At 40.3% G+C, this 15,546-nt stretch overlaps 1 protein-coding gene across 2 annotated transcripts; it reads right to left on the bottom strand.

The window, feature by feature from the left end:
- Positions 1 to 7,826: 7,826 nt before the first annotated feature.
- On the bottom strand, positions 7,827 to 15,318 carry Vom1r103 (vomeronasal 1 receptor 103). 2 transcript variants are annotated; one of them, NM_173113.2, is given in 2 exon segments: positions 7,827 to 8,951; positions 15,066 to 15,318. In NM_173113.2, a coding segment is annotated over 1 exon segment (936 nt). In that variant the 5' UTR covers positions 8,943 to 8,951; positions 15,066 to 15,318; the 3' UTR covers positions 7,827 to 8,006.
- Between the last annotated feature and the right edge of the window lie 228 nt (positions 15,319 to 15,546).

Below are 15,546 nucleotides of genomic sequence, written 5' to 3'. Positions count from 1 at the left end.
CATGATCAAGGCTGCACAGTGCACATCCTCACACTGTGTTTTCTCTCACTCCCAGTTCATCTAGAGCTACTAGAACTCAGAAGTTGTCAGCCTGCTCTCAGGCCTCATGGATTGTATCAGCTGGGTTACATTTTTGCCAGTTTTGAAATTTCAAGGCCGTGCTAAACTTGGTTGTGGTTTTGGCTGATCATTTCCCCAGGCCCTAAGAACAGGAATTTATACTCTGGTTTCTTTTTTTTTTCCATCAGTGCTACTTTAATGGTACTTGATTTAAAGACACATTGAACATTATTTTCTTCATTTAAAGAATTTTGGTCAATTCTTTGGCACTTTTCTACTTGTATATAGTGAATCTTGACCATGTTCATTGTCTTTTATCCCCTTAGCCCCAGTGAGTCCCCTTCCTATTTCCTTTTAGTCTTTCTCTCTCTTTTTTCCCCCTTATCTCTTTGTGGCTCATTGAGTTTACTTAGAGTTGTGTGTGTGAGTATGTAACCTCATCCTCATCATGATACAATATTTATAGACAGGTCTTATGATGAAGGGAACAATAACTGCTTGAAATTTTGTAAGCTCCTCGAGACAGGGCCAGCAGCTAAGCCTCCCCCGCTCCCAGACTTCTTTCTCTAATGGCTATCACATCTTTTCTAACCCTAGAGGTGGGAGAGTGGCCAAGCCCACAATCAGGTTACAAAATCATACCAATCACTGAGTTTGCCTCCAGATCAGACCACAAAATCCTCCCTCTAATCCCAGAAAACCCTGGGAATACAGACCTCACCTCCCCCACCTCACCTCCCTAAAAACCTTTTATTTTATTTTATTTTTGTTTATCTTTATTAACTTATTTCTTATTTACATTTCGATTATTATTCCCCTTCGAATTTCCCGGCCAACATCCCCCTAACCCCACCTCCCCTTCTATATGGGCTTCCCCTCCCAATCCCCCCTCCATTACCACCCTCCCCACAACAATCACGTTCACTGGGGGTTCAGTCTTGGCAGGACCAAGGGCTTCCCCTTCCACTGGTGCTCTTACTAGGCTATTCATTGCTACCTATGAGGTCAGAGTCCAGGGTCAGTCCATGTATACTCTTTGGGTAGTGGCTTAGTCCCTGGAAGCTCTGGTTGGTTGGCATTGTTGTTCATATGAGGTCTCGAGCCCCTTCAAGCTCTTCCAGACCTTTCTCTGATTCCTTCAATGGGGTCACGATCTCAGTTTAGTGGATTGCTGCTGGCATTCGCCTCTGTATTTGCTGTATTCTGACCGTGTCTCTCAGTAGAGATCTACATCCGGTTCCTGTCAGCCTGCACTTCTTTGCTTCATCCATCTTATCTAACTGGGTGGCTGTATATGTATGGGCCACATGTGGGACAGGCTCTGAATGGGAGCTCCTTTTGCCTCTGTTCTAAAATTTGCCTCCCTATTCCCTGCCAAGGGTTTTCTTGTTCCCGTTTTAAAGAAGGAGTGAAGCATTCGCATTTTGGTCATCCTTCTTGAGTTTCACGTGTTCTGTGCATCTAGGGTAATTCAAGCATGTGGGCTAATATCCACTTATCAATGAGTGCATACCATGTGTGTTTTTCTGTGATTGGGTTACCTCACTCAGGATGATACTTTCCAGTTCTGTCCATTTGCCTATGAATTTCATGAAATCATTGTTTTTGATAGTTGAGTAATATCCATTGTGTAGATGTACCACATTTTCTGTATCCATTCCTCTGTTGAAGGGCATCTGGGTTCTTTCCAGCTTCTGGCTATTATAAATAAGCCTGCTATGAACAGAGTAGAGCATGTGTCTTTGTTCTATGTTGGGGCATCTTTTGGGTATATGCCCAAGAGAGGTATAGCTGGGTCCTCAGGTAGTTCAATGTCCAATTTTCTGAGGAATCTCCAGACTGATTTCCCGAATGGTTGTACCAGTCTGCAATCCCACCAACAATGGAGGAGTGTTCCTCTTTCTCCACATCCTCGCCAGCATCTGCTGTCACCTGAGTTTTTGATCTTAGCTATTCTCACTGGTGTGAGGTGAAATCTCAGGGTTGTTTTGATTTACATTTCCCTTATGACTAAAGATGTGGAACATTTCTTTAGGTGTTTCTCAGCCATTCGGCATTCCTCAGCTGTGAATTCTTTGTTTAGCCCTGAAACCCATTTTTTAATAGGGTTATTTGTCTCCCTGCGGTCTAACTTCTTGAGTTCTTTGTATATTTTGGATATAAGGCCTCTATCTGTTGTAGGATTAGTAAAGATCTTTTCCCAATCTGTTGGTTGCCGTTTTGTCCTAACTACAGTGTCCTTTGCCTTACAGAAGCTTTGCAGTTTTATGAGATCCCACTTGTCGATTCTTGATCTTAGAGCATAAGCCATTGGTGTTTTGTACAGGAAATTTTTTCCAGTACCCATGTGTTCGAGATGCTGCCCTAGTTTTTCTTCTATTAGTTTGAGTGTATCTGGGTTGATTTGGAGGTCCTTGATCCACTTGGACTTAAGCTTTGTACACAGTGATAAGCATGGATCGATCTGCATTCTTCTATGTGTTGAACTCCAGTTGAACCAGCACATTTGCTGAAAATGCTATCTTTTTTCCATTGAATGGTTTTGGCTCCTTTGTCAAAAATCAGGTGCCCATAGGTGTGTGGGTTCATTTCTGGGTCTTCAATTCTGTTCCATTGGTCTATTTGTCTGTCTCTGTACCAATACCATGCAGTATGTATCACTATTGCTCTGTAATATTGCTTGAGTTCAGGGATAGTGATTCCCGCTGAAGTCCTTTTATTGTTGAGGATAGTTTTAACTATCCTGGGTTTTTTGTTATTGCAGATGAATTTGCAAATTGTTCTGTCTAACTCTTTGAAGAATTGGATTGGTATTTTGATGGGGATTGCATTGAATCTGTATATCGCTTTTGGTAAAATGGCCATTTTTACTATATGAATCCTGCCAATCCATGAGCATGGGAGATCTTTCCATCTTCTGAGGTCTTCTTCAATTCCTTTCTTCAGAGTCTTGAAGTTCTTATTGTACAGATCTTTTACTTGCTTCTTTAAAGTCACCCCGAGGTCCTTTTATTTTTTGGGTCTATTATGAAGGGTGTCGTTTCCCTAATTTCTTTCTCGGCTTGTTTCTCTTTTGTGTAGAGGAAGGCTACTGATTTATTTGAGGTAATTTTATACCCAGTCACGTTTCTGAAGTTGTTTATCATCTTTAGTAGTTCTCTGGTGGATCTTTTGGGATCACTTAAATATACTATCATATCATCTGCAAATAGTGATATTTTGACTTCTTCTTTACCAATCTGTATCCCCTTAATTTTCTTTTGTTGTCTGATTGCTCTGGCTAGAACTTCAAGAACTATATTGAATAAGTAGGGAGAGAGTGGGCAGCCTTGTCTAGTCCCTGATTTTAGTGGGATTGCTTCAAGTTTCTCTCCATTTAGTTTAATGTTAGCAACTGGTCTGCTGTATATGGCTTTTACTATGTTTAGGTATGGGCCTTGAATTCCTATTCTTTCCAGGACTTTTATCATGAAGGGGTGTTGAATTTTGTCAAATGCTTTCTCAGCATCTAATGAAATGATCATGTGGTTATGTTCTTTCAGTTTGTTTATATAATGGATCACGTTGATGGTTTTCCGTATATTAAACCATCCCTGCATGCCTGGGATGAAGCCTACTTGATCAGGGTGGATGATTGTTTTGATGTGCTCTTGGATTCAGTTTGCCAGAATTTTATTGAGTATTTTTGCGTCGATATTCCTAAGGGAAATTGGTCTGAAGTTGTCTTTCTTTGTTGGGTCTTGTGTGGTTTAGGTATAAGAGTAATTGTGGCTTCATAGAAGGTATTTGGTAGTGCTCCATCTGTTTCAATTTTGTGGAATAGTTTGGATAGTATTGGTATGAGGTCTTCTATGAAGGTCTGATAGAATTCTGCACTAAACCCGTCTGGACCTGGGCTCTTTTTGGTTGGGAGACCTTTAATGACTGCTTCTATTTCCTTAGGAGTTATGGGGTTGTTTAACTGGTTTATCTGTTCCTGATTTAACTTCGGTACCTGGTATCTGTCTAAGAAATTGTCCATTTCCTGCAGACTTTCAAGTTTTGTTAAATATAGGCTTTTATAGTAAGATCTGATGATTTTTTTGAATTTCCTCTGAATCTGTAGTTATGTTTCCCTTTTCATTTCTGATTTTGGTAATTTGGAAACACTGTCTGTGTCCTCTCATTAGTCTGGCTAAGGGTTTACCTATCTTGCTGATATTCTCAAAGAACCAAATTTTGGTTCTATTGATTCTTTCTATGGTCCTTTTTGTTTTTACTTGGCTGATTTCATGTCTGAGTTTGATTATTTCCTGTCTTCTACTCCTCCTGGGTGTATATGCTTCTTTTTTTTTCTAGAGCTTTTAGGTGTGCTGTCAAGCTGCTGACATATGCTGTCTCCTGTTTTTTTCTGAAGGCACTCAGAGCTATGAGTTTTCCTCTTAGCACAGCTTTCATTGTGTCCCATAAGTTTGGGTATGTTGTACCTTCATTTTCATTAAATTCTAAAACGTCTTTAATTTCTTTCTTTATTTCTTCCTTGACCAGGTTATCGTTGAGTAGAGCATTGTTCAAATTCCACGTGTATGTGGGCGTTCTTCCCTTATTGTTATTGAAGACCAGCTTTAGGCCGTGGTGGTCTAATAGTATGCATGGGATTATTTCTATCTTTCTGTACCTGTTGAGGCCCGTTTTTTGACCAAGTATATGGTCAATTTTGGGGAAAGTACCATGAGGAGCTAAGAAGAATATATATCCTTTTGCTTTAGGATAGAATGTTCTATAAATATCTGTTAAGTCCATTTGGTTTATGACTTCTCTTAGTCTGTCTTAGTCTCTGTTTAATTTCTGTTTCCATGATCTGTCCATTGATGAGAGTGGGGAGTTGAAATCTCCTACTATTATTGTGTGAGGTGCAATGTGTTTTTTGAGCGTTAGTAAGATTTCTTTTACATATGTAGTTGCCCTTGTATTTGGGGCATAAATATTTAGGATTGAGAGTTCATCTTGGTGGATTTTTCCTTTGATGAATATGAAGTGTCCTTCCTTATCTTTTTTGATGACTTTTAGTTGAAAATTGATTTTATTTGATATTAGAATGGCTACTCCAGCTTGCTTCTTCAGACCATTTGCTTGGAAATTTGTTTTCCAGCCTTTCACTCTGAGGTAGTGTCTGTCTTTGTCTCTGAGGTGTGTTTCCTGTAGGCAGCAGAATGCCGGGTCCTCATTGCATATCCAGTTTGTTAATCTATGTCTTTTTATTGGGGAGTTGAGGCCATTGATGTTGAGAGATATTAAGGAATAGTGATTATTACTTCCTGTTATATTCATATTTGGATGTGAGGTTATGTTTGTGTGCTTTTCTTCTCTTTGTTTTGTTGCCAAGACCATTAGTTTCTTGTTTCTTCTAGGGTATAGCTTGCCTCCTTATGTTGGGCTTTACCATTTATTATCTTTTGTAGTGCTGGATTTGTAGAAAGATATTGTGTAAATTTGGTTTTGTCATGGAATATCTTGGTTTCTCCATCTATGTTAATTGAGAGTTTTGCAGGATACAGTAACCTGGGCTGGCATTTGTGTTCTCTTAGGGTCTGTATGACATCTGTCCAGGATCTTCTGGCCTTCATAGTTTCTGGCGAAAAGTCTGGTGTGATTCTGATAGGTCTGCCTTTATATGTTACTTGACCTTTTTCCCTTACTGCTTTTAATATACTTTCTTTATTTTGTGCGTTTGGTGTTTTGACTATTATGTGACAGGAGGTGTTTCTTTTCTGGTCCAATCTATTTGGAGTTCTGTAGGCTTCTTGTATGCCTATGGGTATCTCTTTTTTTAGGTTAGGGAAGTTTTCTTCTATGATTTTGTTGAAGATATTTACTGGTCCTTTGAGCTGGGAGTCTTCACTCTCTTCTATACCTATTATCCTTAGGTTTGATCTTCTCATTGAGTCCTGCATTTCCTGTATGTTTTGGACCAGTAGGTTTTTCTGCTTTACATTATCTTTGACTGTTGAGTCGATGATTTCTATGGAATCTTCTGCTCCTGAGATTCTCTCTTCTATTTCTTGTATTCTGTTGGTGATGCTTGTATCTATGGCTCCTTGTCTCTTCCTTTGGTTTTCTATATCCAGGGTTGTTTCCATGTGTTCTTTCTTGATTGCTTCTATTTCCATTTTTAATTCCTTCAATTGTTTGATTGTGTTTTCCCAGAATTCTTTCAGGGATTTTTTGATTCTTCTCTATAGGATTCTACTTGTTAATTTATGTTTTCCTGGAATTCTTTCAGGGATTTTTGTGATTCCTCTCTGTAGGCTTCTACTTGTTTATTTATGTTTTCCTCTGTTTCTGTAAGGGAGTTCTTCATGTCTTTCTTGAAGTCCTTCAGCATCATGATCAAATATGATTTTGAAACTAGATCTTTCTTTTTTGGTGTGTTTGGATATTCTTTGTTTGCTTTGGTGGGAGAATTGGGCTCAGATGATGCCATGTAGTCTTGGTTTCTGTTGCTTGGGTTCCTGTGCTTGCCTCTCGCCATCAGATTATCTCTAGTGTTACTTTGTTCTGCTATTTCTGACAGTGGCTAGACTGTCCTATAAGCCTGTGTGTCAGGAGTGCTGTAGACCTGTTTTCCTGTTTTCTTTCATCCAGTGATGGGGACAGAGTGTTCTGCTTTTGGGCGTGTAGTTTTTCCTATCTACAGGTTTTCAGCTGTTCCTGTGTCTTGAGTTCACCAGGCAGGTCACTTGCAGCAGAAAAGTTGGTCTTACCTGCGGTCCCGAGGCTCAAGTTTGCTCGTGGTGTGTTGCTTATGAGCTCTCTGCGGAGGCAGCAACCAGGAAGATTTGCGCCATCCTTTCCAGGAGCTTCCGTGCACCAGGGTTCCAGATGGTGTTTGGTGTTTTCCTCTGGAGTCAGAGATGTGGGCTGAGTGTAGACTCTTCTGGTTTCCCAGGCATGTCTGCCTCTCTGAAGGTTTAGCTCTCCCTCCCATGGTATTTTGGTGCAGAGAACTGTTTATCCGGTCGGTCTCTTCAGGTTCCGGCGGTGTCTCAGATGCAGCGGATTTCCTGCTCCTGTGCCCTTATCCAAGGGAGCCCAGAGGCCGTATACAGTTTCCTCTTGGGCCAGGGATGTGGGCAGGGGTGGGCAGTGTTGGTGGTCTCTTCCATGATTGGGCAGTGGAAAGGGGCAGAATGAGTTTTAGAGATGAGTACGGAGAGATGGATATGAGGAGACAAAATGTAATCTATAGGAGAGGAAGAGGAACCTGATCCACATGGCCTGAAATTGTCTCAGGTAGCTATGGATATCATAGAAGGACAATAACATAATGTAGGAGTTTTTGTCCAGTCTAGGTGGGCAGCTTGTATCAATATCAATTGAGATTTGTGCTCTTTGTGTGAGTATTTTGGGGACTGAGAGTTTACTGTTACCAATCTGACTAATAAATTATAAGCATCTGGAGTTTTCTTTATATAGAGCTCATGGTTTATAACAAGCCTTGGCAAAGTAGCCACAGGGCATGGATGACTGGGAATTTGAGCTGATCAGAAACTAGCAGACTGCAGGGAAACTGGGCTAACACCACTTGGGAATGTCCATGGAAGTGAAAGACTGCTATTGATGGGGAGTACCCAGCGATAGCATAAAATGGTTTTACAATTACACTCTAAAATATACTTACAAAAAATGTGGCATAAGACCATGATGGGCAAGGGTCACCTCAGAGGACATACTTAAAGAATCATTGAGAAATAAAAATAAAGGTAAATAAAAAATTCCTTGTCATATATCAAAGGGGATGTGGTTTAATCTTCTGTTACGTTCATCATCTCGTCAGTTAAAGTAAATCATTTTAACAGAAAAACAACTTCATATTTCACATATGCCAAAGCACATAGCACGCCATGATTGACAGTTCTGATGCTTACATTGGCTCCTCTTAATGGAGCTTGTCTATCAAGGAATATTCAAACATTCATCACCTTCACACACATGGACCTCAAAGAGTTAACTATATGTTTTTCAGTGACAATAAACACAAAAGGGCTTACTGTGGCATAGATGTGCTCCATAAATAGTTGAATAGAATAAGATATTGGATCATTCAGATACATAGTTCTTGAGCTGCAGACAATGCTGTCAAAGACAGACATCAGAACAAATAAGCTCATGAGCATCAGGATGGAACGGGTGGCCCTTTGTTCTGGGGATGCTTTTGGGGAAAGGCTGGTACCCTGAAGATGCCGGGTCTGTTTCCTGTGCCTACACAAGAGAGCCACCATGTACCATGTTGACAGGACCATGAGACTAATAAGAAAGACATCCCTGATGGCCAGCAGTGTAGAAAACATGCTTTGCATGAGGTAACTCATGGGTAGAATAGAGCAGGACTGAGTAACATGAATAAAGTCATTCGTGGTCAAATTTGGGGTGGCAATGATGGATACTAAGAGGTGACTGCTAATGAACATGTAGAGGACACTCAGAGAAAGAATGGCACAGGAGATGTGATGGGGAGGCTTATGTTTGAACTTTGCTAAACAGGAGCTTCTGGGACTGAGGATGATGGCCTGCAGGACACTCAACAGGCAGCTGGTACAAAGAGAGAGACCTCTAAAAGTTCTGTACAGGTAGAGAAGGGATTTACATATGATGTCATCCCACCCTCTCCAAGAAATAAAAGTGTCTGTGGCTATGAATGCCGTCAACAGTAGCATAAGTAAGTTGATTAGGGACAAGAGACCAATGGGCAGGTCAGTGAGTCTGGACCTCTGCCCACGAATTAACTTGAAGATGTTGAAGAGAAGTAGGAGGCTATTGGCTGAGACTCCAATGCCAATTTCAGTGAAAAAGGTATTCCTTATGTTAGAATCAGTGTAGAGTCTGCTGTTCTTATTCATCATATATGAGAACTGTGGCGGAGGAGAAAAGAACAGAATCTCACTCATCATTCCTTGACATATCTGCACCCCCACCATATTCCACTAAGGATGTCAGCTCAAAATCACACCCCACACATCATCCTTATGCTCTCACTCATGCTAAGCTGAGCCATGGCTGGATCCTGTGTCCCATCGTTGCTGCATCAGTGTGTGACCTCCTTCAACTTTATACACTGCACATATCATAGATTGTCTTTACTTATTTAACACGTGTTGGTGTTCCTGGTGTATGAAAGCATCTTACTTGATTTTCATTCAAAACATCTTGAATATCAGGAACATTACAGAGTTTTAGTATTTGGGGTGAATTTGAATGAGGGATTGTGTGAAAGAAACCAGTCTTTACCATTGAAAGAGGTTCCATCGATTGGGTACATACTTATTCTATTTGGAGCTTTCTTTATTTATTGTAAAACCAAATTTCTGATTATATTTATATAGCAAATGTTTGGAATTATGATCTGTGAACTCAAACCTTTCTCTTTCCACCCAAAGTCTGCCATTTTCTCCAAGTGTGATCTTAAATACTCTAAGACTGAACTCCAGTCACCTCATATATAAACAGCCATGAGCCTGTGGAAGGTGGACACTAGTTATATAAGAAGATACTGTACACAGCAAATATGGCAGTGTTCCAGTACATGTGTTACATTGTGGATATTTTGCCTGCTGGTTCTCTCATGCCATGTGTTATATTTGTGGTCTCAGAAACATAAGGCATAGTGACTTAGAGCGACTGTTCAGCTCCATTCCTGCCAGAAAGATAAAAAAAATTACAATACAGCAGAACATTGGAATGGAGTTTATTTAGACACCTCAGGTAAACATTTCAGTCTTTGAGTAATACTCTGAACCTGTGTCTTCCATGTTTGTAATCTCAATCCAGTACAGCCTCTAAGAGAAGAGCAAAGTAGGCAAATGTCAGCCTGCCTTTCTTTATAGAAGTATAATTAAAAGAGTTGGGATTATCCCCTAATACAGTGTTAAAGGGAAATGGTCCAACTCAGTCTCAATAGATGAACTTAATAGGATCCCTTCCTTCCCCCCTTATATTCCCTCCTTCCATAATTGAGTTTTTATTCTCCTGATATGCCAATTACAAGTTTATATTCATGAAAGTCCTCTATATTTTGTTGAAATGCTACAGTTTCTTGATAAGACACTGACTTACTAATGAACCATGTTGGGTAGGAAAACCTATATTGCATGTGACTGTTAATAATCCATTATCCAGGGAAGTTACGGGAGGAACTTAACACAGGGACCTATAGGCAAAAACTGATGTACACTCATGCAAGTGTGATATAGGATTCTTGGCTTTTTGATTCTTGGCATTCCTGGTCTGTATTCTTAGGTATCATCCACCAGCCCAGTACCATACACTCACACTGAGTTGGGCCCTCTCACATAGAGTACCAATCAAGCAAATTCACCACACAAGGGCCTACATGTCAGTTTGGGAGGGGAATTATCTGAACTGACATTCCTTTCCCTCTCTTGAAATGATCTTCCTTGTACCAAAACAAACAAACAAACAAACAAAAAAACAAACAAAGAAACAAAGAAACAAAGAAACAAACCAAACACCTGGTCCAGGCAAAATTTTCTTAAATTAACACTTAAACATACCACAGTTATAATACAAACTTTTCTCTTTTTTCTTTCCCAAGATATCATACTAATATCAATATCACAATGTAAAAGTTACATATTCTTTACAACTTCAATCTTTAAGCCTTCAAACCTCTTTCAACATTCAAAGCTTCTCCAAAATTTTCAGTCTCTAAAATATTGTTTCCCTAACGTTTTCAAAGTTTGTCTAAAATACTTACAGACCATGTAGAACTCCAAATTCTCAACAAAACTCCAAAATCCCTTTAAAATTCAATGTCTCTTAATTGTGGGACCCTGTCAGATAAATCGTAACTTAAATATTCTCTTGTTTTCTAAAGAAAGTACCAGGGCAATGGCACAATCAAATTTAACCAAGTCCAACAGGTATCAAAGCGTGTCACATTTCTGAGACTCATTAAAAACCCTCTTGGCTCTCCACAGTGCTAGGAAATTCCTCCATAGCACACACAGCTTGTCTCCTTGCCTCAAATTGTCTTCACCCAACAGCAACTGCTGCAGCCGTTGGTAGATGTCCTGTGATAATGACATCTCAGATTGCTTGGATCTGTATGTCAACTGAGCTGAAATTTCATTGGTAGTCTATCTTTGACTCTGTTCATGGACTCTAAACTTGCCATAAATTGACAAGTCACAGCATCCCTCCCTGATCCCTTCCTGCCTTCAGAACCAGTACAACCTGAGAGACTTTTAAGGTAACTACATCAATGCTTGCAAAAGATGCAGCTTCAGGAGTAACTGGACCACCATGTCTGTGTGATAAGCCCAAGGAACACTTTTCAGAAGATTTAATTGTTCCAGCAAGGCAAAGGTCTCATTTTAGTGGTTCTTAACTTAAAATATGAATGACTCTCACTGAATCTTTAAGGGATTCTTTAACTTTACTCTGGAATTTCATAAGACTAGTCTCCATCATCTACACTGGTCTCAGAGTTATATACTAAGACTACTCAGGATAATCACTAAGATATCACCATTCTATGTATTTTACAGTCCAAAGTTTTTAAATATTTCCATGATCTTCAAAAATCACTGGCCAGTTCTGTCACTGAAATACCCCATACTGTAGAAACAGATTCTGTCTTGGTTAGACCTTTCATTTCACTGTAATAAAATGCAATGGTTTTCAGCAAGCTGTGGAAAGAGATTATTTCACCATACAGTCTATAGTTCTTTATGCAGGGAGGCTGGGAAAAATTTCAGAAAGGATCCTGGAAGCCAGAACTGATGGAGAGGTCATGGAGTAGTGTTGTTTACCACACTACTCCTAGCTTGCTCATTCTACATTCTCATGGTACCTAGGAACCCCAGCCCATACAGGAAGTGTCCATAATGAGCTGGGCTCTTCCATATCAAGCCAATCATCAATCAAGAATATGTACCATGTGCATGCCCATAGGTAAGTCTCGTGTTTGCATTTTCACAGTTGATATTTCCTCTTCTAAAGTAACTCCAAGCTTGTGTCAAATTGACATGAAAGTATATAGCAGAGACCGCACCCTATGGGGCATGTAATTTTGTAAACATTCCTTTTTGGAAACAAAGTACTCTGTTTTACAGAGTAAATTTTCATCACTGACAATCAAGGGTGTGGATGAAATCATCTTATGTTTATTTAGAGTATGTGATACTGTAATGGAAGTTATCAAGGGGAGATAAAGGGGATAAAATTCACAAGTATGGGGTATTGGTTGAGACATTATACCTCAGGCAGGATAGTTGGGCAAAAAGTTTAACAGTGCAGATATAAAGGGGAGAAAGAGGTACTTATATTTCCCAGTAACCAAGGACAATGGCAGTTGATTTATGGTACAAATGCCACCAGGAGGACACACTATGGAGGTCGTTTTGGTATCTTTGTTTAATAAGTGGTAGGGAACTCTTTTATAGACTTCATTTCATGGAATGAAGTCACACCTGCAGAGTTCAAAGTAGTAGCTGGTACCTTATGCCTGTTGGTACTAGCTGGACTAATAGGTACAAGATTAATAAAATGTTTTCTCCACCATTGTTCCTGGAAATGTGTGCTTTTATTTAATTACACTGAGCTGATCAGAAAAAAAAGGAAAAGAAAAGAAACTGGTGGGGGGAGGGAGTTTTGGAGAGAAGCAAGGGATGATATTTGAAATGTAAATACATAAAATGTCCAAGTTGAATAAAATAAAATAAAACTTGATCTTTATGAACACATCATACTGTCAGACCACTCAGGCACTGTGCTGTCAGCTCTGTAGAGCTGGTGCAGGCTGTGCTAGAGTCAGGGTCACTTCAGAAACCTCAGCCCTGCAAACCTGAAGCTCTTAGGAAAGTTAGGCAGGCACAGAGACTGTGACTCCTCAGTGATATTTTAAATATTATGGCTTTAGGGATTGTGAATTTGCAAGCACTGGGAATTCCTATCTTTCTGGCGTTGAAATTTCGCAGTACTAAAGTGAAAACTTACAGTGATGTGAGTGCTTGCCATCATGAACACCAGCTTCCCAGGAAAAACACAGACATTATATCTCTAGTAATCATGCTACCTCCAAATTCCATGGCCATAAAAACCTATATGATTTTATCCTGTGAGAGCCATTGCCGAGCAATAGTAGCACACACCTTAATTCCAGCATTTCAAAGGCAGAGTTATGTGCATGCTTGAGTTCAAGGCCAAACAGGTCTACAGAGTAGGTTCCAGGACAGCCTGGGCTACACATGGAAACCTGTCTTGAACAACCAAACAACAAAATGAACCAATGAGGCATGCATATTGCAGACAGATGTGTTTCTATGGGAAACACTAGGATGAGTATGAGACCTCGTCAGATACAAGCCATACAGAATTCTCTACCCTGTCCCTTCCCAGCAGAACATCAGCAGCTCATACCTTTTTGCTGAGTATGGTTTAGGAGGGCAGGAGAGGGCACCCACACTCTCAGATCAGCAGAATGTTTAAAGGACATTCATGTAACAGAGAGGGCAGGAGAAAGTAAGGTGTGACAGGCCTGGTATGATCTTTCATACCATTCTATGTGATTGCAATTTGCACAGTGTAACAAAACAGGCAAATTCCAACAGTCATGAAATTCTGTGCCTAGTGTACATAACACAGGAAGGGTCACTGGTTTCTGAAACAAGTTCAATAAGGAAACGCTACACTTGGGGAAGAGAAAGGCAGGCATTTGGTCAGTTTAGGAAAGTAATCCTGTATGGAACATGAAATAAGAAAGAGGAACCTGAGCAGTGCTCAGTAAAAGTCCATTGTGAAGGCCTTTTTTGCTCAATGCAGAGGAATTGAAACTCTGTGTACAGCCTGAATCAAGGCGGCCCTGAATTTTTCCTTTATGTCATTCCACAGTTACCCAAATCATGGACAACCCTGACCCATAGGATCATCAAATAGATGGGATTGGTAGATGACCCTGGACCTTCTTAATGAAAAGGGCTTGGGGATGAGCTTACTCAGTGAGGATGTCTAACTTTCACACAATCCTAACTTAAACCTAGAAAGACACTAGGGAGAAATGTCTGGGAAACCACAGAAGACAAACCATCTCCAAGCAGGTTCCAGTGCCAGTTCAGAGAAATGAGAAATAAATGAACTTTATGAATGTGATGGGCAAACCATAAAAAGAACCCTGAACTGAGAGATGGCAAGTAATTATGACAGACTATGTAAGAATTATATTTTTAAATATTAAAGCCTTTGTAGTTACTTCAGGCTCAGACTGGCAGTGAGAATGTTACCTGAACAGGTACCTAGGAGGAGCATCATGGCCCAGACCCCAGCCACCAGCATGGACCCCACACAGTGCTGCAGCAGAACCTGCTTCTGTCATCACCCAGTGATGCCTCCTGAGAGGCTCGGCTTTGCTGCTAAGCAGCTGTGTGCTCTGTCCCAGTGTGTCTGCCTGGCATTTCTAGTATCAGAATAGTATATGGGACATTTATTTAATGACTAGCACACAGACATGATTAATGAACACAAATATTGTGTCCATTGGTACTGTGTTCACTTTATTAACAATCTGTGTCCTGTGACCTCATCCCCACAGTGACGCAGGTGACCATTCCACCAGGCAGAATGAGAATAAGGGATGACATAAGTTGTGAAGTAAAACAGGGAATGGAAAGGCTCTTAAGAAATTGTAGTCTATAAAGGTCAGCAAGGAGCCCTCTGTTAGGTGAGGTTTGAACATACCACCCATTTCTTTTTCAACAGCTTTTAGAACTTCTAGGTATTCACACTCTAGAAGTCAGTATGAAAACAGTATTCCTTTTATAGTATATAATCAACAGAGGCAAAATCAAGTATATTTGTTTACATTGGAAAGTAAAACAACACTACTTTTCCAGATGCATACAAAGGATCACTTCTGAACCCCTATTGAAATTATACCTTACACCTTATGAATGATAAAGTAAATTTGATACTTAGGTTAGAATATTATATTGCAATTAAAATTAACTTACCTCCTATAAAAATTAAGTAATTTCAGGACCTTACGGAAATGAATATCCTAGGAAAAATATGCACTTGATGTAGAACACAGCGCCCTGTGCTGAGGGGTCCTCAGAGATCAGCTACTCCATGGCAGGTGCTCAAACTCCTCATGCAGTTCCAGAGTTCCTCCTCCCACAGCCTGCCTGGGATCCAGCCATCTTCTGATTCTGTACTCCATTGCTGGTCACTTACTCAAATTGAAATTCGAGGGCAGGTGAACTCTGAGTCTGAGGAGATCCTGCACAGGCCTAGGTGAAGGGGATCTTTAATGCATCTCTGTAGTCTGTAATTTTAGTGGCTGTCAGTGACAAGTTTCCACTGGAGAGCAGGGACATATGGTATCCCAGTGGAACATTTTACCTGTTGAGTTGACTCTACTCTGTTGGGTAACAGCTATCCTGAGAGAGCTGGACCCAAACTTTTCTCCAAGCTTCCTTGACACATCTGCAA

This window comes from Rattus norvegicus, chromosome 4 (genome assembly GCF_021556685.1).
Source record: "Rattus norvegicus strain SHRSP/BbbUtx chromosome 4, alternate assembly SHRSP_T2T, whole genome shotgun sequence".
Lineage (NCBI taxonomy): Eukaryota > Metazoa > Chordata > Mammalia > Rodentia > Muridae > Rattus > Rattus norvegicus.
This window is presented reverse-complemented; position numbering and strand designations above follow the sequence as displayed.